The sequence below is a fragment of the Aphelocoma coerulescens genome, chromosome 3, assembly GCF_041296385.1.
Source record: "Aphelocoma coerulescens isolate FSJ_1873_10779 chromosome 3, UR_Acoe_1.0, whole genome shotgun sequence".
Lineage (NCBI taxonomy): Eukaryota > Metazoa > Chordata > Aves > Passeriformes > Corvidae > Aphelocoma > Aphelocoma coerulescens.
In genome coordinates, this window is record NC_091016.1 from 44,851,775 (window position 1) to 44,876,401 (window position 24,627).

Consider the following 24,627-nt stretch of genomic DNA (forward strand, 5'->3'; position numbering starts at 1 on the left):
ATTTGCTTACCTACTTTCAGTTACCTGGAATTTCTTATTTTTCCAGCGTCAGCTTGCAAACTTACTCTTTGAGCTGGGGTGCACCAGCTCTGCCTTACAAATATTTGAGGAGCTGGAAATGTGGGAAGATGCAGTAATCTGCTATGAAAGAGCAGGACAACATGGAAAGGTAAGAAAAATGTTTTATATAGCTGAGATCCCATCTTGAAATAGCATCTGAAGGGGGAAGGACTGGCTGGCTTTAGCTGGCAGATCACTAATGACACTCACTTCTACATGGGTATTATCACAGCTAAGTCTACTGAAGAAAAATGGATACATGGCATAAGAGCTTGCCATAACCTGTGAATGCTAAAAAAATTGACTTGGAGTAAAATAGCCACATGAAATAGAAGGTGGTAAATAAGAAGCACCTTGAGATGCAAGAAGGTTGTTATAGTGATTCTTGAAAATATTCAAGGATAATTAAATTAACTTCTATGGATAGGCAGCAGGGTGTAATGTGGCATTTCAAGAAAGCTGTAGCAGTATTCATGATGAAGTCCTGAAACTGTCTGGAGGGGATATTAATTTTCTTTCCCACTTGATTTTAAACTTTTAGCTGTAGTTTTTTAAAACACTTTAAATAGAGTAACATCAGTGTTTGATGTATTTAATTACTTAATGTTAACGTATTCAAATTACAGAATCACACACTTGAAACAAGAAGTGGTGTAAGATTAAAAGGCTTTGCTTGTTAACTCTGTGTTGATGTTTTCCTAACTTCTCCATCATTTCTTTAGCACTGCTACCACTGTGTGTGATCAGCTCCAAAGACAATTAAAAGCCATCACCTAACTCTGTGTATCAGTGACATAACTTTTCAAAATTGCTGATAACAGGCTACATTAGCCTTCCTATTTTTGATAATTTTGCTTTTACTATTAGAGCAATGGTAGGAAGAATTTAGAAAATCATATGTGGAAGCACTGCCTACTTGTATGTAACTTTAGATGGGTTCTCTTTCTGGTGCAAACTCTCACACAGGCTGTAACAGGAACTTATGGTATCAAGCAGTGTTTTCAGAATTTATATAGATTTCAGAAGTATTCCATTTCAGACAAAAATAGTTTTTTTCTTTTCTTCCCTTCCTTCCCCTCTGTTCGGTATATGGTAGCGTTAAATATATGAATGTACATGTGCCTTTACAACACCATAAGCACAAAGACTATGCTCTAACATAATTTAAGCTTAATGAATAGAGATATATAATTTCAACTGATGGAAAAAAAAACAGGATGTCTCATACTTCAATTTTTTTTTTCTAATTGTCATGCACCAAAGCCTAGATTTTGTTCATTATAAACTGACAGATATGTCTTGCTGGCAAATTCTGTGCCACATTATGCATGCCTTGGGGGTAGTATGCTAATATCACAATCTTCTCAGTACAGTGGAGAAATAGAGGTCAGTATTTTCCATTTCCTGGAAATGCATTCTGTCCTAGTTACATTCACAACCTGCCCTTGGGGAGTTATGAAAATGGCACTTAGAGAATAGGACAGGATATCTGACACAGGAAACTGCTTAGAAATGCTTTCAGAATGAGGGATTGTGCTGTGCTTTGAAAAACAGAAAATGCTGTGTAAGTATGAAATAACAGTAGTGCTGGAAAAAAGCTAGCTTTGGACCAAAAAAGACAGAAAATTAGAAACATGTAGCTGTATACCAAAGGGAATGAATATTTCTGCTCTTTATTGAAAAATGTTCCGAGTGTGAACTGCTTATATTTACCAGAAATGTTCTGATGTTTTTAAACATGGTAGTTGTTCTTGTAGTAATGCACGAAAATCTACTAGAGTATGTATGTATGCATGTATGTATGTTGGCCACTGGATAATCATGTCATTAATGATCTTGGCATATATCTGTGCAAAACAACAAACTTCTGTGTGTTTTTCAGTCACAAATGCTTTTATATAGAAAACCTGAATATAAATCCTGAAAAATCTAATAAAACTGCCAAATATCAGCAATACCAATGTGTTTGATGAGTACTCGCACATCAAAGTCATACCTTCTTTCCTCCTACTTTGGAATGATCTGCTGATAAAGAAACAGAGCATGTAGATAAGACCATGTGAAGGTCCATATTATGCTGTTAGAAAATACATAATTCATTTGGTTATAACAGGGCCATGTAGCAGTATATATTTTGCAGAGTAAGATGTTACTAACATTTAGCAAACTTTTTTTGAGGATTTATTACTGTTACTAGATATGGCTCTGCATTTGTTTTATAAGCTGAACAAAATTAGTAGAAATTAGTATTATAACATGAGTCAACAGAAGAGTAATAGACTGCCAAGCAGTGAGCCAAATGGCACAGAACAAGGAGAAAAAGGTATTATAAAACCTGAATGCAGTATGCTGATAGTTGCTGTGGCTTTCTCACGGAAGTATTTTACTCACTGTATTGCTTTAACAGACTTGGTTGCAAAAGGAGGCATGTCCATGTGTGTAGTGAGAACTGGTGTTGAAAAGTGTCCTTCTCCCTTCAACTGTCAGAAGGACCCAGAGATCTCAAGAGTATTATTAACATCAGACAACCTTATCTGGTTAAGGTGTAAGATGTCTCTTCCACCTAAAAATGGTACTATTTCCATGCTAAAAGAAAAAGAAAGAGTGAACCAGAGATGTGACTTTTCAGTTCTTCCACTCGAAGTGTGGCCTTTCTCCCTTGCAAGAACTCTATAGCGTGGTAGCTGCTGATCTTTGATAGATTATACTGAGATCTGCCATTTGGCATCAGATGGATATTCCATTTTACAGCAACCTGTTTACAGCCCTATCTCTGTTCCATCATCTCATCAGAGTATAAAGCATTATACAGAGTCTGGTTTTAGACCAACATACCCCAGCAATCCACGTTCTACAGGGTTATTTTTCTTGTCATGGCATGACACAGATACCTCAAAACATTTGAGTGAGGAAACACAATTACGGTGAAAAAGCCCAACTCAAAAGCCCACCTTAAAAGTCAGGTATGGTTTCCCAGATGTGAAGCAGTACTGTACTGATTAGTGCATGAGCTCCTTGGAGAACTTGATTCAATTCCGCTATATATAGTAACAGCTGTAGAAGGCAGGTGAGCACTCCTGTATGTGGTTACTGACACTTTAACGTGCCATAAATCGAGCCTCTCCTGATGGGAGAGGATTTGCTGAGAGTCCTTGCAAGGTGCTTAAAAGATAAAGCGAGATGTCTTCTGTAGTTTCAATGCTTCTAGATAGATGTTTATTAAGTCTTATCAGAGAAATTGAGCCACTAGCGTGAACCAGGTACAGCATGGAGGGAGGAAAAGAAGGAGTGAGAGCGAAAAAGACTAATTATCAAGATTTACACAGCTTTTTAAAGACATTTTAACCAATATCTGCTAAAAACGTACATTATTTTTACTTTCTTACCAATTATTCAGTAACACGACTAGGAACTGCGGAATTTTTTATCCAATCAATCCAAACTACTTTTACTGCAGAATATGGAGTGGTAAAAGAAGAAGAAGAAGGTTTAGAGAACAACAACAATCCTCCATTTTGATATTTTTTACTTTTATCTATATACTATAAAGAGAAGCCCAAAACCTCTAAATTTTTCACCCTGTGACAATTTTACATTGTAGTCTATACTCTAATTCACACCACTGTATTTTCTAGCTGTTGTCTGACTGTTGGTAATTTTTTCCAAGGTTTAAAGCTATACCAGTGGTGTCCAGGGGGGTAAAAACCCTTAAGAACAGGCAGAGAAATATTCTCGGCATTCTGGGTTCCTACAGTTACTAAGCTAAGAAAGAGGAGTAAATGTCTCGCCCAAGGTCTTGCATGAAATTACAGGGAAGATGAAATGAAAACCAAAGAGCTTTCCATTTCTCTTAATGCCTTTTTCCATGCTCCTCTGTTCTGCTTTTTCATGCTACTTCTCTGGTAGCCAAGAAAATTATGTGCAAGCAGAAAAATGAAGACTTTTTAGGAAATAGTTTGAGCTAGCAAAGGAATGAATTGTAAAATAATAGTACTGGTAGATCAATGAAGAGTGAGGGTAATAGGATCTTTTTGGAAATAGATAAATTAAGAGCATGGGAATGCATGGATGGGATGGCAAGTGGAAGTTTAGTGTTGGGAAGCCAGATGCAGAATGAATCTTAAACTTGGTTTCCAGGAATCTGTGTGATGAGTCATGAGAAGGCACCACCTTTTGTTTAAACCAGACCTCCCTTTACTGATTGGGGATTTTTGTGACATGTTGCATGTTTAATTTAATCCCATACCACCCATAGTAGTCCAGAAGGCAAGATAAGAGCCTAAATCTTTCTTGTGTTTAAATCAACTGAGTTTTGAGATGAGTATTGAATTCCATCCCCTCTGGTGCAGACTGTGCTGTGAAAAAGCAGTGTTGTCATAAATGCATCTGATTCAGTCAGTGAGGGTTATACAGCTTCTTTTTTTTAGTTATAATTTAATTAATAATTTTCATATCAAATCTTACTAAATTTAGATATAAATTTTAGTTATAAAACATGCAAATTAATAATTAATATCTATTTAATGGGTAAGAATAAATCTCTAGTGGCTGTATTTCTTTTACATATATTACGTCCACTGTGTGAAAAATGTTTCTTGATAATTTGTGTTGTTAAGAAAAGATTTGTTTTTGCAGAAGCAGGGTTCTTATGAAAGATTAAATGTGATTTTTTGAAAATATTTTGCCACAAAGTTAGGAGAAAGGATTCTTCTTTTTCTTTCTCCCTCCCCCCTCCAAATCCTAGACAAAATGAGAAATCCAGTTTTAAAGTATTATCTGGTTTGTAGAAGACAAATATTTTGATAACACAGGGGTTTTCTTTTAGTTTGATCTTTGTACTAGACTTTAAAGATTTAAGTAATAAAAATGTTCGCAACATGCTAGAGAGGTGATCAGATAGCTGACCAGATGAAGAAAAAGTCAGACTTCTGCTTATTTAATTCTCTCTTTTATCTGTGTGCTGAAATACTTATGTTGGCAATGAATTCTTATAAGCTTAGACCAGAACATGATGGTTTTATGCTCTTAAATGTGAAATACCATTAGTGAGTGGTTGTCTTTCTAATCTAGGCATTGCCACAGGATAGCAGTCTGAGCTTGGGAGTGCCCTGCAGAGGAAGTGGTGAAGAAGCGGCTTGCAATGCACTTTTCACCCTACATCTCCTTACACAGCTACATTTCAGTCTTCTTTCTTTATCTGAACAGGAAAAAAACCCCACCTTATCTCTTGGTGTCTGATGTGGTTACTGCAAAAATGAAGCACTCTGCTCTAGAAGAGAAAAATCTTCTTTAATATCTGTTATTAGTATGTTACAGCAACTAATGGAGGCAGTTAAGCGGAAGTAAACTGCACCTTAACCAAATCCCTGGAAGCCAGGCTGGCTAGGGTTTTTATTAACCTGGTCTCATGGAAGGAGTCCCTGCTTGTGGCAAGGGGGCTGGAACTAGATGATATCCAAATTCCATTCCAAACTAAACCATTCTATGATTCTGTAAGTACAGCCTTCTAGTTAGGCAAGATTTTTCTAGTGCTTTGGCTGGGCTAATTCTAATTGTTAAATAAAGTTTCTTTGGCTTTTTTTCGAGAACTGTTCCACAGGCACTTAAAAACTCTTGCTATCAAGTTATTTTTCTAATATTTAGTCACCAATTTTCTTCTTAATGGGATTCTATTTTTGCTAATTTTAAGATCCTTCTAGAAATCTAAACCCTTCTTCACACTTTTGCACTTCAAATATTTGTAGACTTTACTGTTACTTTACAAAAATAATAGCAAGAGTGAGATGCTAAAATTGCTATGCATTAGATATTTCGAAACAAGGTAAACCAGCCATTTTTCTAAAGATGATTTTCAGATAGGTTTGATGAATTTTACTGATTGGAAGAAAAAACTTTTCTTCTCTAAAGATCATCTAAAGGTCAAAATAAGCAATTCTTACACAAGAAAAGCAGTAATAATTTAAATGCAGAGATGATGTCAGGGTTCCTTTTAGGTAAACGAGCTATGATAGAAGAATGACTAGAGTTACAATGTCAAACTTTAATTCTGTGGGAGGCTGTGTTGGATCTTTCTTGATTCAGATGGTTCAAGTCGGTCTTTTCTAAGAGAAAAATTGTACTGATCTGAATTGTGTATGTTGCATTTTTGCAGTGAGGGACCTAGGTAACAGTTCAGTCTGAACAACAGATCATATGTCCAGTGTATTTATCTTTTCAAAAATCCCCAGAAAGCAGACTATCTCATGTTTAAGCAAGAGACAATAATTTTATTGTTAGAGGAAAGGTAGTGGCCCTGAGAAAAATAGCTTTTGAAAGTTAGTTAAAGCCCATAATAGATGTCTGGGAGACACAGCTTGTGTCTTCTTTTTCATAAAGCTGTATATATTTTGAATATATTTTATTTCAAACTTTTATATAAATTTATAATTTCTGTATCTTATGTAAATGCATAGCATTTCCACAACCAGCAGTATGAAAGTTGATGTGTCTTCAGATATAATAGAGTGGAAATCACTGTTTTCAGAAAAGAGCAATTAGAGAAAAGGGAGTGAGAGTCATTGCAAGAGTACTTACGAGGACATGTAAAACATTACAAACTTCTAGGATTGCAGATACCTTAATGGTGCTGCTACTGCATTGCTGGGAATTAGGTGTTGGTTTGATGTCCAGGACTGATGTTTGTTCTTGGGACAGAATACATACCTAAGACATGAAAAAAGGAGTAAGCTGCTTCTTGTTTTCACGATTTAATTTTCTTTGGTGTGTTAAACCAAAAGCCACCATATTATGTTGAAGTATATTTTTTTAAAAAATCAGTTTGGAACTAGATTCTTTCTAGACTTTATCTTTGATGCTGTGTTGGATGAAGGTACCATTTCCTCACTAGCCCTACTTCTTAATCTTCAGCTGATGATTGCAAGGTGCTAAAGCAGTGTTTGTTAAGGTAGGTAATTAACTGAAAATAAATGGTCTTCTTATGTGTTGGTTGCTCTTTAACAGGCGGAAGAAATACTCAGGCGGGAGTTGGAGAAGAAGGAAACACCATCATTATACTGTTTGCTTGGTGATGTTCTCAAAGACCACCAGTATTACGACAAGGCCTGGGAGCTCTCCAGGCACCGCAGCGCCCGTGCCCAGCGCTCCAAAGGCCTCCTCCATCTCCGCAACCGGGAATTCAGGGAATGTGTGGAGTGCTTCGAACGTTCAGTACAGATCAACCCTATGCAGGTTGGGAAATTATGCACATACGCTTTGGTTTTAGTTTGTGTGTTCAGTTTTGAATGATGATGCTTTTTTTTAAAAAGACAGTTCTGGGCACAGTTGTCAAAATAACAGTTTATTACTGTTCATAGCAAATTTTTCACCATGTACTTGGAAGCCTGGCTAAAAATGGTAGCATGAAATGAAGACATCCTTTTGCATCCAGGTCCTTGCATGCAGCTAAATCTTTGCCTGTAAAGGTCTTTTATTTCAAAGAGATGAAGCCACTGCAAAGTAATAATTGCCATCAAATAAATGAGGAACAAGGTATAAAGCAAAACAGTTACAAGAAGAATGCAGATTTAATGAAAGTGTCCCTTTGCCCTGTCTGAGTTTGCCCTGGCTTTTAGTTACAGACTCTGATCTCAGTATTTCACAGAAATGTTTTTCGAATGTTCTGGTCTGTCCTGTTCTGGAGTCACTGAGAAGCACTTGTGATGACAGTAGCTTCTATTACAACAATGCATCAAAACTGAAACCGCAGTGAAAAGAGTTCTCTTGATGAGGCTGGTTTCTCTTGCTGATCTTTCTGCAGACAACTTTTGCAATCTTGTTTCAGTTTCTCAGCCATTATATCCCATCCCAATAGGGTTCACCCTGTGGAAGGTCTTGAGAAGTTAAAACAGCTTTGTGGTTGTTTATATATATAAATTGTGCTCCTCATAGCCATTTCTAGGTCCATGTAAAAGCAGGGTATTACTCCTTCCTGCCCCCCAACAAACACTGCTGAAGTTCCACATGACTAGCTGGACTTCTGCTTTAAAAAAATTTTAAAGGCCTTCAGCCTTTCAACTCATTTATCAGGAAGCTTTTTTTGTATTTTGCTGACTTATTTTAGTCCAATGAATCAGAGTCCTATTCTTATTCAAATGAGCTCCAGATAACTCATAAACATCTTTAGAATGGAAAATAAAATGACCAAAAATGCCAGAAAAATATGTATTACTTAGATAGGAATTTTATTGAAACAAAGAGGATTTCCAGGTAATAAAGCATTTCAGGAGATGGCCTATAGGGCTCAAAACTGAAAAATATTCTGCTGAAATGCTTTTTTATTTTGTATCCTATCCAAAGGAAGTTTAGAATGAAAGGAAATCCAAGAAAAATAGGCCAGTCCATATAGGAAAGTGAACATTTCCTCCTCTTGTTGCTTAGGAAGCACTTTTTAAGATTCAGTTGAATTGTTTCAAACAAACAGATTGAACAGATAGATAGTGCAGATTGACATAACTGTCTTCTAAATTCTGCCTGTATTCTATGACTACAGAAATGAATTGTTTCCTATTCCAGGGTGTCTGTGGGTAAAAAGCAGAGTGGAAATTGATTCTAAATGCAAGGAAGAAATTAATTAATTAACTTGTTCCCAGAATTGTGAATAATTTATCAGGTAAACAAGACTCCCTGTTACAAAGAAATTCTAATTTTTTTGTGGTTATCAGAAACCTTTTTGAAGGGAGAGTTTTTTAGACTGCAGCAAGTGATTCCCCAAAATATGTAATGAATAAAACCATTCTCTCTCAACCCTCTTTTAATCTTGTGTACTTTTTAGCCATCTGGTCAAATTTGGTTGAGACCTCTGGGGTAGGTGTTTGCTGTATAAGCCGATCACTGAATTAGTCTTTAGTCAAATAGTCAAATAAAAGAAAGCCTTGCAGTTCAAATGTACCTGAAACTCGTGTTCATTAGCACTGCTGCTCACAGAATTACTTGTTCTAGTACACAACTAGTGGTTGACAGATGCACCTCTCTTGTTTTCACTGAGTATCTTTCAAGGCTTGACAGACAATTTTAGAGATCAAAGAGCTCACAGAGTCAGTTCTCCAGCGGACAAAGTCCGCACAAATTCAGAAGTGAGACTGTGCTGCTGTTACTCATCAGTTATAAGACATGCAGTGATTTTTTTATTCTCACCCTTTACAGAAGCACTGTTTAACTTGTATTCTGGGCTATATTCTGGGAACTAACCCTCAATTTCATAAAGTTAAAGCACATTGTTAAGGGCATTGTCCACATGCCTATTAAACATTTGACAGCCTTGGGGCTTCAACCACCTCTAGGAAGACTTGTTCCAGTGTCTGACAACCCTCTAAGTAAAGAAAAGCTTTCTAATGTCCAATCTAAACCTCAACTGGTGCAGCTTTCTACCATTCCCACACATCACACCACTGGACAGCAGTGAGCCCTGGAAGCCAAGAGGGCAGCAAATCCTGGGATGCATCAAACACAGCAAAACCAGCAGCTCAAAAGAGGTGATTATCCTGCTGTCTGCAGTTCTCACCTTGAGCACTGCATGCAGTTCTGAGCCCCACAAAGAAGGATGTGAAGGTTCTTGAAAGCATCCAAAGGAGGGCTGCAAAGCTGGAGAAAGGGCTGACTGGAAGGAACATCCTGAGAGGAGCAGCTGAGGACTTTAAGCTTGTCTAATTTGGAGAAAAGGAATTTGAGGCATGACCTTATTGCTCTCTGCATCTCCCTGAGAAGGGGGAGTGGAGAAGGGAAGTGCTGAGCTCTCCTCCCTGGCTGAATCTGTATGGATGAGTGGTATTTGGTTGTAACAACTGAAGACTTTAAACGCAAGATTACTGAACTGGTAAAGTTCTGCTCTCTGTGCAAAGCATTATTTAAGTACATTTCTATGTCTAAACATTGTGATAGAAACTCGAGAAGGTTGATATTCTGGCAAGTAGAAAGAGTTGGAATTTTGAATTGTTCATGTTCGGTCATTTGAGATGGTTTTCGTGATGTTTTTTGTGAAAATGTGATTACCTTGAAAAACATTTTCTAGTGTTTATCATTTGACCTAATTGTAATAGTATAAAGTGCATGTGGATTTTTCACAAGTTAAAGCAAAATATGCGAACCTCTAAATAGCTATCCCCTTCTTCTGTGAATGAAAATGGACTGTTAAAAAGCACTTCACAAATGGTTAAGTGGTCTTCATGTAGTCAACACCTTTGTTTATCCATATTTATTAAAACATTGAACCTACAGTTTTTCTCTAATCAGCATATAGGATATTATTTTTTCCAGTACAATACTATTATAGCTGAAGACAGGTAAAAATTGACAAGAGTTGTGTGTTTGTTCATTCAGGCCAATTTTTTTTTTTTTGGTGCCAAAATATGCATGTTTATATGTAACCATTAATTTTTTCTCTCCAGCTAGGGGTATGGTTTTCCTTGGGCTGTGCATACATTGCTTTAGAAGGCTACGAAGGTGCTGCCAAAGCATTTCAGCGCTGTGTGACATTGGAACCAGATGTATGTACTTTTGAACAAATGATTCAGATGGCTTATCTAAAAGCAGCACGGATGTTTTCATTATAAACAAGCAAAGCAATAATGAAAAACTTGTTTAACCTTAGCCCTTTGAATAAATTAAACTTGTGCATGAAGGCTATATTTTTGTTGTGAGGCATCATAAAAATACTTACCCAGTACTTAACTTTGTCCAAATATGAGTGTGTGAATGTTAAAATAAATTTGAAAAATTTCTTTATGCTAGATTGTGAGGAGAACTAAAAAGAGATAAAACAAAAATTAAATTAAAATATTTAGTCCTCTAAGTAATCAAATTCTCCTGAAAAAAAAATAAAGTCAAGTTCATGTATGACAAGTACATTTGTAACTGTGTAGTTCAGGAGCACAGGGAGAATGGAGCTTAGCCATTTTTTCAGGATGCAGGGCATGCATGTGTACAATACTGTTTTTTGAATGTGCATTGAGGCAGTGGAGGTGCCAGCTGAATTACCTGAGGAATACACTGACAATACTTTTGCCAGAAGGCCTGACTGTCAGCTTGTTGCTTGCTTAGAGTTAATGCCATCTACTCAATAGAAACTATTGTTATTAATTCTTTTCTCTGGGGGAAAAGAATGAGAAAGCAATGAGAGGTGACAGAGGATTCTTTTTTCTTTATTATAAAAGGCAATAACTTCCTTGGGGAAAAAAATGTTTATACAGACAACCTTGTATTTAAATTGAATTCTTACTTTATATATTGGGTTTTTGTTGTTGTTCAGTACAGTAAATTTACTTCCAAGTAGATACTAAAACTGGGTTCATTTATCTCTCTAGGGCCTGTATTTAATTGTATTTGTATGACCAAGCCACCTGACTTCTCAATGGGTTAAGTGGTGGGTTTTTTATGAGTAAAAGGTGCTGGACTGGCTCTCAGTTGGAGGCAAAACCTATCTTTATACATGTGCAGCTGTAGCAGTGTCGTGACCATTTTCATGAATTAAGTCTCAGAAAGGTTTCCCAGCATGAGTTAAATGCTCCTTAAGCCTGAGAATAGCCTCAGTACCAGAGTACATTTCACTGCAGTGCTCAGATTCTGTTCTTCAAATCATTTCTAGTTGTCACTTTGCTGAATTCAGTGGTGGGGCTTCACATTTACAGCAGTGTCAGGCAAAGGGCAGGAATCATCTCTGCACATCTCTGCTGGTTTTACCTGTGCTGCTTTAGGGGACATCAGATCCTTTCTGCCCAGTAACAGAGAGTGGTGCAGGTTAAGTAGCTTCCAGCTAGTGAGAAGTGATGAGCTGCTGGCAGCACTGACCTTTCCAGCCATCCCAGCTAGATCCTAGAAGGCAATGCCTGTTTACAGCTGAGACTGAAGGCAAGAGCTGACTTAGTGTATTGCAACCACAAGGCAATTAATTGATATTTGTATACCTGGTTGTTGCTGATGTAGTCAAATATTTATGAATTTCAATTTTAATATAATAATTTCTATTTCAAGGTAATATTTTAACTGCCATGTAGAACATGTTTCAATATGCCGGATTAGCAAAATCAATGATGTTTGGCAGTAGTTTCACCTATGTATTTTTATCAAGTAAGCACAATGTAAGTGAATAAATTTTTTGGTACTTCTCCTTTTATCATTCCAGAATGCTGAGGCCTGGAACAATTTATCAACTGCTTATATCAGATTAAAACAGAAGTAAGTACTTCAAAAGAATTAGAAGATATTGCTTCCAAAACAAATAATTGTGATTTCCTTTTTTTTTTGACATTGAGGTTTTTATTATTTTAATGTGCTTAACTCATATTTTGTAATCCTTAGCCCTTCAGTTCTCTCTCTCAGGTTGCATCACTGGGAACTATTTATTTTATTTTAAAGGAAATAATTTTGTAACCTTTATACAAGTAGCAGCCTCTCTCTACACTTTTTTCTTCTTAGAAGCATTTATGATGTAGTAAGTACTACCAGTGCAAAACATTAATAATAAAGATGAATAATAAAAACTACTTTGACCATGAAGTTAAGAACATAGGTCCATTTCAAGCAAACAATGTATTCAGACCTATGTAATTTCATAGTATATTATCCTCGGTAGGTCTAAGGGAAAACCAGACAGTTTGGTTTTTATATACCAAAGCAGATGGAAATCTGCACACATGCTAGCTACCTTGTTCTTTTCCCTCAAAACTAATTCATACAAGAAGCTTTGACCTAAGTGGACCACCACTCTTATTTTGTATTTCGTATTTCAACTCAATGTAATAAAAGTTTACCTGGAAGAATTTAATATTTAAGAATTTTCACATTATAACTTATCACCAAAGAATGAAACAGAATAAGAATGAAAAATAATAAGATAATTTATTTTTAAAAAACTGTCTCAAAATTTGACATCAGTTTATGTGCTTACATAGTCAGGAGGCAAAGTAAAAAAAGGGAGAAAGAATAATAAACTTGCACAAAATTATAAATTTATAAATATACATGGGAAAAGTGGGAAGTAATATAGACTCAGGAGATTGATATGGCAATGGGAGCAGGAGGGAGGAGAAGATAAAAGTGTTAAAATAACTACACAAGGCTAAAAAGTAATAGAAATCAAGAGCTTGTTTTAGCTTTTCAGTAGTTCCTTCAATCTTCAGCAGTGCCTTGAGTATGCACAATTCATGTTAGAGTTGCTCTTTCTTTTCCATACAGTTCAAAATGTCAGATGCTCAGTGTACTGGCTCATGCTTGTTTCATAAAAGTATTTTTAATCAAAATAATTTTCTGTTTGTTAATCTGCTACAAGGCTGAGAAACTACTGATTCATTCCAGTTTACTGGTTGAATTTTATTATTGTTAATCTACTCTTGCAATCTAATACGCTAAGTACATACAAAACTTGTAACTTATTTGATATGGTAGTAAAAGCAATAAATGGGGGCATGTTTCTGAGCTTTTTTCACCACAGGAATCATGTGAGATAGGACTCTATGTACAGTAAATTTTAAGTGAATATTATGTGCTGATAGCCAAGTGTGGCTTGTACTTGCTGTGGAATAGCAACTTCTTTGATTATTTGTGTAGTCACTTATAGATCAAGACTGTGTGTGAGCTAGTTTAGCTCTCTGTTAAAACAGAAAATATCTATAGCAGTACACTTTAGAATAATTTGTGTGGGGATACATAAATTCTTATTTTTTAAGCCTGCCAGAAGAAAAAAAAATTAAATGGAGTGAGGATTTTTAAAAAGGAAAACAAAAGTAAGATATTTAAGTAAATAGCTTTCTTTCACACCCTCAAAAAAAAAATCCAGCTTTACTCCAACCAGGCTTTTAATTCAGGCCCACTCATAGATTGTGCATTTGGCCAAGGCTTGGCAGGGTCTCACACAACAGACAAATAAAACATGAGTACATTTTTTTGAAAAGTGTATGCAAGCAACTTGCTAACACCCAAAGGACAGGGGGTTTATTGGTTTTTGGGGTTGTTTGCTTTTTAAGACTCCACAAGTTTTGTATATTCTGAATTTCCTCCAGAAAAATTAATTGTGATGAAAACAGACTCCATGCTTTGGTTTACCAGAAAACTACTCTGTGTGCCAGGAGGTCTTTGAAGTCTAGGTTTCAGATTTCTCAGAACAAGCTGGGACTGGCCCTCTGTCCTTTGTATGAAAGACCCCTGGTTTCCAAGACCAGATAACACATTGATACTGCCTGCTGTTTCCTGTCTGGGAATGAATTGACTTAACTGGTTAAGGATACTCCATCGTTATGTGATTGGTTAAATACACAGGGGATTTGTTTTGAGAATCTAGAGGATTTTATTACATAGCAAGAGTGGTGATTTGTGGAATACTATTTCTATCCCATCCTTTTGATGTCTTGACTACATTTCATGCCATCTTATTGGCATCTGCCCTCCTGATAACTTCCTAATTTTCAGGAAGATGGGGGAGATGGTAGAGACTAACCTTAGAGATGTTGAAGAGCAGTTGTGGAAACAATACGTGGGTCAGGCAGAGCATCTTCCAGCCTGTCAGAGAGCTCTGGCAGATCCCAACTTCCATTGTAGCAAAATCCACAGAAGGAACAGGACTGTGTCCTTTTCTAATTTAATCTAGCAAAATCAGGGTCTGAAATCCCTTAGTGAGATTGTTAACAGTGGAGGAAACTCAACTGTTGGTACATTTGCCCACCAGCATCACATCTATCAATATATCAGAAGACAGAGGAAAGGGGAGTGGACATGGGAAGCTCCTTCATGTGGACTGTTCTGCTGTAGCCATGCCAAATGACCTGTTCTCCTTAAATAATTTTGCTCTATCAGTCCACTCTCTTTGTGTGTATTTGATAACTCTTTAAATATCATGGCCTTAGATTGGCAGTTGTTTACATTTTTCCCTGACCAAGCTATTTCAGACTTTTAATGGCCTGATCAACTGTTTATATATTGCAATGTCTTTGCTGGGATATTTACACTCTCTTGGACCCTCTTTTTGAAACTCAACCAACAATTTCTTTGGGCTGTCTTTCTTTAGAGAAAGCACTTTTAACAACTTACTCAAGCAAAAGAGAGCAAGTGAATTGCAAATTTTGATACCAGGCCAGATTATATGATATTTATTAAGAAGAGATGTATTGTCATGTCTTCCCAAAGAAGATTTTTTTACCAGCCTAGGAAAGCTCTGTTTCAAGTCTTAATTTAAATGAATCCATTCCTTTGTGGTTTTTTACGTATCATGACTGTCCAACTGAGAGTACACTTCAGTCTCTTAGAAAGAATCGTATCATTCCAATTCTCTAGCAGAGCTATTTTGAAGTTTCAAATTTATTGCAACTTTTGGTAGTATGTTTAAGGCTTTAAACAGTAAGCTCACAAACCTTACCAACATATTCTTCAGATGGCATTTTCTTGTCGAGGATGCCATTACTGCTCTCCTTTGGTGAGGGAATAGTCAAGAATTGCCTGCACTGGATGCATATGAAAAAATGAAAATGCTTTGTAACTTGATGATGATTTTATAGGAATTGTACTGTCCACCTTTATTCCATAACACTTTCTCCTGTCAGTCTGAGGTGGGTCCTTGGGCAGCACCTTTGAAGAAGGACCCTAGTAGTGTTTGGGGCCGCTCTGACACATTTTTGCTGAGCAGCACAGCATCAGGGAGCAGAGAGTAAACCTTCCAGCTGATCTAAGGACAAACCTGGTTGAAAATGATGGGTTTCTGTGCCCTGGATATGCATGTTTGCCGTGTACAAATGTTTAAAATAAATCACAAAAAGCTGTCAAGTTAACCTTCCTCTTGTGTGATTAAATAAGTTAAAACCATTCTGCATCTGTCATGAACTCAGTGATTTTTAATTTTTTAATGTGTGTTACAACTGCAGCATGATTAAGATTGTTTTCTCATGGTTCCAGTTAAAAATTTGGAAAGGACAATATTGACAGAGATGGCACAATTATGATAAATTTTTGTAAAAAAGAACAGTTATGAGAGCTAAGAAAAGTTACCTAGGTCAAACTACAGAGCATACTGTTGTGTATGAACTAATACAAAATAGTTTGCGAGAGAGATTAAGGGATTATCAGCATTGTAAATTACCAACAATAGCTTTTACATCGCACTGTGTTCTAAATGTGATTTTTTAAATAAGCAGGTTTTTAGTTGCTACTATGCCAACTGATTTTAGTGTAGAAATCTTCTGTAACAACTTCTGTTATTCTTTTATTATTGATTAGGATCAAAGCATTTCGAACCCTCCAAGAGGCTCTCAAGTGCAACTATGAGCACTGGCAAATATGGGAGAACTATCTTCTCACCAGTACAGATGTTGGAGAGTTTTCAGAAGCAATTAAAGCTTATCACCGGCTCATGGACTTAAGAGAAAAGTACAAGGATACACAGGTGGGGAAGTTTTCATAGTTAGTCATCCTATACGTTCACTGATTTTTCTTCTGAGACAGAGAAATTGCCGATAGCTGCTGATAGTGGTATCAGTAATCATAGTGCACATGGCAATGAAGTTATAGAGGCAAGTGATTTAAGTTTTGGAGATTTGAACTGTAAGAATAAATATTTAAAATGAAACTGGACAAAGCTGAAAACCTTTGCATCCATATTGCATCAGTCTTTGTGAAAGGGTACACATGAGCCTTGCAGTTTTAAGACCTATTTTTATATAAAATGCAGTGCATAACCCCATCTTTCTGTATTGCTCCTGCATAGCTCAGTATCAGAAATAATATAAATTATGTAGTTTAAAGAAAGGGAAGCTTTTATCATGTGTTGGAAAATGGTACAAATGAGCCTTTGAAAGTAGATTGAATGCATTATAGTCAGAATATTGATTCTTAATAAACCAGACCAAAGAAAAATAAAAGAGGTATTTTGCTCATCTCTCACTGTAGTTCAGTTAAGTTCAGTTAAATTTTGTGTTTGTAAATGTGTGCTCTGGACAAAAACCAGAGAAGCTACCTTAACAGCTCTAGCTAGAATGTTACCTTGCCTGAAACCAGTTTCTGATCCAAGCAGGGTTCTGTACACTCAGTGAAAATAGCAAGGTGAATCTGAAAGGCAAGCCAAAGAATCTCTCAAGGGGAGCAGTAAAACACCTCCAAGAGCCTTTGCAAAATTAACAGATCTGGTTGAAGAGCTTATGAGCTCTTCGGGAGATTGTGTAGTACCAGGGTAAGAGGAACCAGCTGCTGCTGCTCACGGATCCCAGGAGTATGTTTCGTTTCTTGTCCCATAAAAAGATAAAAAGTAGCTTTCCTGGATCTTGGGAATTTAAGTCCATTGGTGAGGAGAGAGAGCAGATAGAATTAGTTGTGATTGTGGAAACATCTCATGTTCGTGTGGGGCAGGAATGTTAAATACTTTTTCGCATTACTTTTTAGTAACAGATTGTACGTGAGTGCAATGCTTATTACTAGTAAAGCCAGTCATGCACAGGATAACATTCTGTATTAATAAATTCTTTTAGATTTGATATAGCTAAACATCAAAAGGTCTCAAACTCTCTTGGCACTAAAGAGTGTCTATGGAAAATTGTGTTATATGTGGTAAAGATTAGTGTGTTTGGCAGCTAGAATATTGTAGTACTGGTAGGGCCTGTCATGGAGCATCTTGTAGATGGTTGGCTTTTTTCAATGAATTTTTTTTTCAATTGCAATTTAAAATAGCATTTTTAGGGGTGGTCTACTGTATTGTTTTAAACAGAATGACAGCTGACCAGGAATAGAAGTTTCTGTGTATATTTACCCATTTGAGATATGTGGAGATGATACAGACGCCTATTACTGTTATTTGTCAAATTTTATGTAGTATATTTATATATATTTAAAGTATTTGGGGATATTGCTTGTATTAAATTTCTATTTTTTTGCATAACTTCTTTCATCTGTTCTCATACAACTTCTATAACTTTTACAGATGTATATATGCTATCTTCCTTTAATTCTTTTTGCATCTTAATTTTAACTTTGGCTTCTGATATGTGAAGTGTTTTATGGCTTCATTGTAACTTCTAATACAGTTGCCTCAATTAGAAGGATTTTACTAGTTGCCAAGAAAAACCTCAGAGCCTGATTAAAGAGTTCAGGCTTGAAACAATTATCTTACAAGGAAGAGAAGAGTATTTCTGTAGCAAAACAAAAAAAACAGATAGAAATAAAAGCTTCTGCTGAAATTGTTTACAAAGTTCACCATTAATTGGTAAGCCTCTCCTTTTTTCCAGCTGGACTGTTTTAAATAGGGATGATCTATAACCATCTTGTGCAATTGTATTTTAACAATGTGAAATCATGAACATGAGTGAATGAAAACATACACCATTGTTTCCATTCAACAGAGTATGATCTTCACTCAGGTCATATTTAGTATTTGTAGTCATCGTAGGTTTTAATTGATAGACTACTAAGCTACATGTCATAGTGGTGAGAAGCAAGGTAGGAATTAAAAAAAAAATATGCACAGGACTGGAAGAAACAAGCTGAGTCATTGATTCCATTCTTTGTGAAAACCAACTGCTTTTAGCATAATCATTGTTGCAGAATACCCCTTGTGAGACTGAATGTATCAATTACAAGTATGTAATTGAATATAGAATTTGAAATGCCCTTGATTTCTATACTTACATAAGACTTTTAAATTTTATTTCAGAATAGTATGAAGTCATATTTTTAAATCACTGATTTCTTCTAATAATAGTAAAGCATTCAGATTTTTCTTGGTGATTTCTGTTAGTCCATTGTTGTCCTTTGTGCCAGTCTTCTGAGTAAAGAACACAGATTTGGGAAATTTTGCTTCTGTTCTGTTCTAGTTATTTAATGATGTCATCCCTGTGGCAAAGGTTCTGAGATCATGATATCATGAAGCTTGAAGATATGTATGCACAGATTCTGCAGATATAACTGAACCAGGAAGAGCTAAAGGGCTTTTTATAAATGAGCAACAATGCAGTAAAAGATTACAAAGGGCAGTTTAAAAAGTCTCAGTTTGCTAGCGTTCGTATGTAAATGTTAAAAGCACACGTTCTTACTTTCCCTCCTGGTTCTTAAGATTCTTCACATTTCCATGCATCTTTTAATGTTCACAAAGCTGAGAAATATACCTGGAAAACCTTTGATATACGTGTTATGTAATAAAATATAAAGGCTCACTGAATTATCCGTAGTTTCCACTAGTAAATCAGTCACTAAAAGGTACTCAAGGAGAAAGCCTAACCTTTTATAATCATTGATTTGGTCTCTGAATTATTGTATGACCTAGTAAATGTACCTGGAACTGCTGATTGTACTACTTTCCATCGCATGCGTGCTCATGGAGGCAATCAACCTTTTTTACTTGGAATGTTGTGGTCTTTTGAATGACAAAGGTATTTTGTGGTTGGAAAAGCTGTTTAGATACACTGTTTCCAGAAACCCTATCTTCATTATGTGCTGTCAAAGATTATGAATACAGAAGTATGGAAAAAGGGTTCCACTTTGCAATTCTGTGCTATTGAGATTCTAGCAAAGTTTTTCTGGTACCCTTTCCATCAAGTAACATCCTCATTTCAGCAGTTCGTGTTGTCAGACTATTTCTAACAAAAGGCCACAAGGGCATGTTCCAAGGGGATTTTGAAAAGTGAGGTTAGGAATTAATAATTTCTGGAGCTCAACTTCAATTAAGAAGCTCACTAATGACAATTGTCTTAAAATCCTAAATTTGGAAGGGGAATGGGGAGAGCTCACAGACTGCAGATTTGTCATTTTGGATCTGGTATCTGAGGGTTCTCTTCTTTCTTGAGCACTGCCAAATTTGATTAGTATTAGTGAAGCATCTAAAAATGGTTTGACCAAGAGAATTTTTATATGAAAAAAGTTGTTTGGAGAACAATTGTGAAATGAGATTAACTGATGAAAATCGCAGCATTTATAAATTACTTGGTTTATTTCTAAGGTTTTGTCTCACGGTGTCTTTTGTTCAGTTTGTGGTAAACACGTTATTCACAAAAGCAATGGAGAAGGAGGAATGCAGATGGTGTGATGTCATACTAAACATGAACTCTGTTCATATGGAGCCCAGTTCATTAAAAGAGGCATGAAAAAAAAACAACCAACCAACCAAAAAAATCCTCTACTGCTTGTTTGGGATCTTGGGTCAACAGAGCATTGCTGTAGTAGTTTAGTGGCAGTTTAAAATCTCTCAAAGATACAAATTTTAACCCTTATGGTAACCTAAAATGCAAAGCTCTGCTACACTGCTAATACTTTTTGATAATTAGCACAATTCACTTGCAGTTTGAAATAACTTTATTTAACAAGTGTGCACAACCAAGTAGCATTAATGATTCATTACTGTTTAATGGACCCTTTAATCCAGGTCTTGATGCTAGTTTCATTTTACAAAGTTTACATGATGGATTACAAAAAAAGGAAATTGATTATTATGATAAAAGTGTAAGCAAACCCCGGACTCTATGGGAATAGTGGTAATTTTACAGCTGCTACATCCTACTGACTAAGTAAATGTTTTTTCATCTACGAACAAAATGTTATTGGCTTTAAAACTTTTGATGATTATATCTGATATTCACATGAACTAACATTTTGGACTTCAAGTAACAGTTTTGTTACACTGAGAAATCGATTGAGAAGTCACACATGTACGTGTGAATCCTTAGGACCAATTCTAGTTCCTTGTCAAAAGTGAACATAGTTTAGTGTTTCTTCTTGCACCTCTTAGTTTTTTTGTTACAGTGCTGTAGTAATGGAAATATCAACTCTTGCTGGTGCTTTTTTAGCAAATCTTTATGGAAGACCTGGTTAATGATGGCCTTTGATGCCTTATATTCCAAATCATGGATATAACATGAATTTCAGAATTTTCAGACTATTAATAGTTGATCATATTTTCTGATATCTTAAGTGACTCTTAAGATATCTTGGAAAGAAGGAACCGACAGTTTGTCATACCCTTTTATAAGGAATATAAGCTACTGCTATGGTTTTGGGGCAGACAAGAGGGGAGCTGTTTAACTTATGTTCGGGTGTTACTATGATATCATTAATTCTGAAACGATACTAGGTAAGAATATATTTGGTTTTGCTTCTTCTGTTACTTAGATTTATTTAATAAAATTATCAGCCATTTTAATTGATTTGGGTTGTTCTGCTAAAAATTTTCTGTATCTGATAAAACTCATTATTTTTTGAGATGCATTTTAATTGAGTTATTCAGTATAAGAAAAGTTATTTTAGGAAAGTGACATATCACTAATGCTAAACTGGGTGTGTTTTTATTCTAAATGTAATATACTTTGATACTGTCATAATTTTTGCATTAATTTCTGCCAGTGAACTGCATCTTGATTTGTGAGGATGCATCCCATTCTACTTTCAGTAGAGCAGTGGTGTATTTGTAGTGTTTGCAGCTATTCACAAGTCATCTTTGAATTTAGCTTTATTACTATCTTGATACTAATATTGCTATGAGTGTGGTTTCATTTTAAGTGTTAGTTTCACATGGGCAAAAATGTTGAAGCATTGAAGTTGCCAAATGACAGGCCACAAGTTAGGAAGTGCGAGCATGAAGGTGTTTGTGCAACAACTGGCCTGTCTTGAATGCAAGCCTTATGAAACTTCCATTTTGTTTTCATCCTTTTTTTCTTCCCCAGTCTCTGTGTCTCATGCACTGCACAGGACAGGTATTACTCTTGATAAGCCACAGCTTTTCTGGGGTTTATTTTCTTATAATTTATCATATGATATACTGCCTTGATTTACATTTGCTGTTTCTCATTTTGCTGAAGAGAAACTGAGGCAAAGTGACACTGTTTTCTAGCTTTCAGTGTCCAGTTTGGGACAAAAAGACTGGTATGATATAGCATTTCTTACATGCAAAACCAAGCTCCCACCAGCAGCTGCACATGCTCAGCATTTTTGCAGGTCAGATCCCACATTCTCAAGCCAGTGATTCGAAAAGCATGGGCACTAATGAGTACTTGTAGAAGAGTTTGATGGAACTGATTTGACTAGTAATTCACCAGAAGTGCATTAAAAACAGAGATTCCCAAGGTGGTATTCCAGTGCCTTCCAGTTTCCATCTTCTGCACTGTACATCTTTCTGCAGGTTGTTAAATAGAGGTCCTGTAACAACTGTGTCTTCCATTGCCTGAATTTATTTGGCTCAGCCTTTTTACTGATCTTTTTATAACTGTATTATAAGGTGAAAATACCTGTAAGATACTGCCACAGTTTCCTTTACCCAGATTTCTGTCCTAGATTTTTGGCCTTCTTACCTTTATCAACATAGAGTCTTATAGATGAGGTTTAAATCAGTTGAATTACTCCATGTATTTCTTAGTAAATTCTGTACTTGTCATATGGTACAATCATTAATAGAGATCAGGTATTACACATAACATTATATATACTGACATTGATTTGAGCTGAAATAAAAAACTCTTTGCTTTTATAAGGTGCTGGCTATTCTAGTCAGAGCAGTAGTGGATGGTCTGGCAGATCGTGCTGGAGAGGTATCAAGTGGATTGAAGGGGAAACTGCAAGAGCTCTTCGGCAGAGTCACCTCACGAGTGACAAATGATGGGGCAATCTGGAGACTTTATGCCCAACTTTATGGAAATGGAGAGAATGACAGTGGTGAAGATATTGACAAGGTAAAAACTATAGTGCTACAGTAGAACATGCCCTTGTTCCAGACCTGTTTTGCTTTAGTGTTTTTAGAAGCTCGTTGTCTTTTCTTCATGTTTCTACAGCACACATTTTTGTTACAACAGGAGCAAGATGTTTTATGTCAGTTTTCTTGGACTTGAAAAAAAAAATCTCTTTTTTTTACCAGTGTTTCCTTTTAAAACATCCTATCACAGCATATGTGTATTGTCCTGAATTTGTATTCTGAAACTTTTCTTGCCAACAATCTAATGTCTATAATCAAATGGTGGTGTGGGTTTTGGCTTTGTTTTTAATTGAAATCTTTGCTTCTGAAGATAGGATATTGCAGCTTCTGAAAAAAAATTCGTCTTAAAGGCATGATCCAGTAGTGGCATAAGCCATCCATGTTCTTTGCAATCACTAAGGGAAAATGCACTTAAAATAATCTATACCACAGTCAGAGTACCCAGAGTAGAAATGTTTTGTCCTTAATTAGCTTAAAATGAAATCAAATAATGCTATTTAATTCTTAGTCTGTTGAACCATTGGTTTCTCTTTACTTGTCACTTGTTTTGCTATGTTAACTTCCATTTCTTGTCCTTATCACTTCCCAAGGAATTAAGTTGATTGCATTTCCAGAATAACCACTCTGCACTGCTAGAAGTGTTTACTTTGTTGGATGCTGGACTGTGCTTTGCATTTGATATTAGATTTCAAAAAGTTCAAATAGCCTTGCACACTTCAAAAATAGTTATGGGTTATCAGATCTTCACCGAAGTTGAAAATACACAAGGTCAGCATTCAGTATGTGTTTGCTAATAGGGGTGTGCCTTTGGCCTGGGCAAAAAATTCCTGTCTGGAGGATTGCTTGATGTCAAGCAAGGAAGATGGTTAGGCCTACGAATTGTATTCCTGTGCGCTTAAATTTATAATCATTTGTGCCTTGCTCATTGTCTCCTTGTGCTCTGCCCTGTGAATAGCCTTGTTTAGTCATTGCTGGTGTCCAGTATACCTCCAATGCCTCCCTTTTGTCTTTCTTATTTTTCTTTGCAGCTGAACAGTAAAAGGGATTTGGCCTATTTAGAATGCAGAAATACAGACACTGCAATATCCTGTATTATATCCTCAAATTCTTACTCAGACATGCAAAGCAGCAGAGGCCCTGTCTATACTATGAATGTAATTATTTCAGAATCTGGTTACAGCACGGTATTTTTTACTAACCCAGTTAAAAACATGGTTTCAATTTGTAGAGTAGACAGTACTTTAACTGTGTTTCTTCATCAGACTGGCTATGGAACACACTTACAGCCTAGCTTGCCCTGCAAGATGGAATGATGTTTATAAATACTTAAGGTATGCTTACATGTGTATCCAAATATCTTGGTATGACAGTACCATAGATACAGATCATAAAAGAGCGAAACTGCCTACAGCCACAGCATATATTAATTGACACTGTAAAAATTCATTTGCAATACACCAAATAATCACTGATTTCTGATATCATATTATGAAGTAAAAATGATAAAACCAGTATTTATTGGCTTTACTGCCACAAGCACCATCACGGGTCAGTCAGATATTCAGTGAATATAGCTGTATGTGTAGAAAAATTCTAGATGTATAGTTGCAGTTTCCCACCCACAGTTACTAGGCAAAAGGTCAATGAGTTCTAAAACGGCATTATTTACTATACTGTGGCATCAAAGGGCAAAGATGGGAACAGACCTTTAAAAGTATCGCATACCTCCTTACAAATGTAGGGTTTGACCATTACTCCATACTCTTCCATTCCACACCTTATTTAATGCAGGTTTAATTATATGTAACCAATTTTGTTCCTAACATTGCATTTGAAAGAACAATCTTGTATGTCTGGCTATTGTTAAAGGGTGGCTTGGTTGCTGGGGTTTT

At 36.1% G+C, this 24,627-nt stretch overlaps 1 protein-coding gene across 2 annotated transcripts in view; it reads left to right on the forward strand.

Annotated features, from left to right (window-relative positions):
* The window catches only part of TTC27 (tetratricopeptide repeat domain 27), a 114,541-nt gene that overhangs the window by 84,304 nt on the left and 5,610 nt on the right, over positions 1–24,627 (forward strand). For both annotated transcript variants that reach the window (XM_069010024.1, XM_069010025.1), the window contains exons 12-17: positions 47–169; positions 7,060–7,287; positions 10,482–10,580; positions 12,215–12,267; positions 16,294–16,459; positions 22,518–22,715. In XM_069010024.1, coding sequence (XP_068866125.1) covers positions 47–169; positions 7,060–7,287; positions 10,482–10,580; positions 12,215–12,267; positions 16,294–16,459; positions 22,518–22,715 — 867 coding nt within the window. The remainder of the gene's footprint in view (positions 1–46; positions 170–7,059; positions 7,288–10,481; positions 10,581–12,214; positions 12,268–16,293; positions 16,460–22,517; positions 22,716–24,627) is intronic.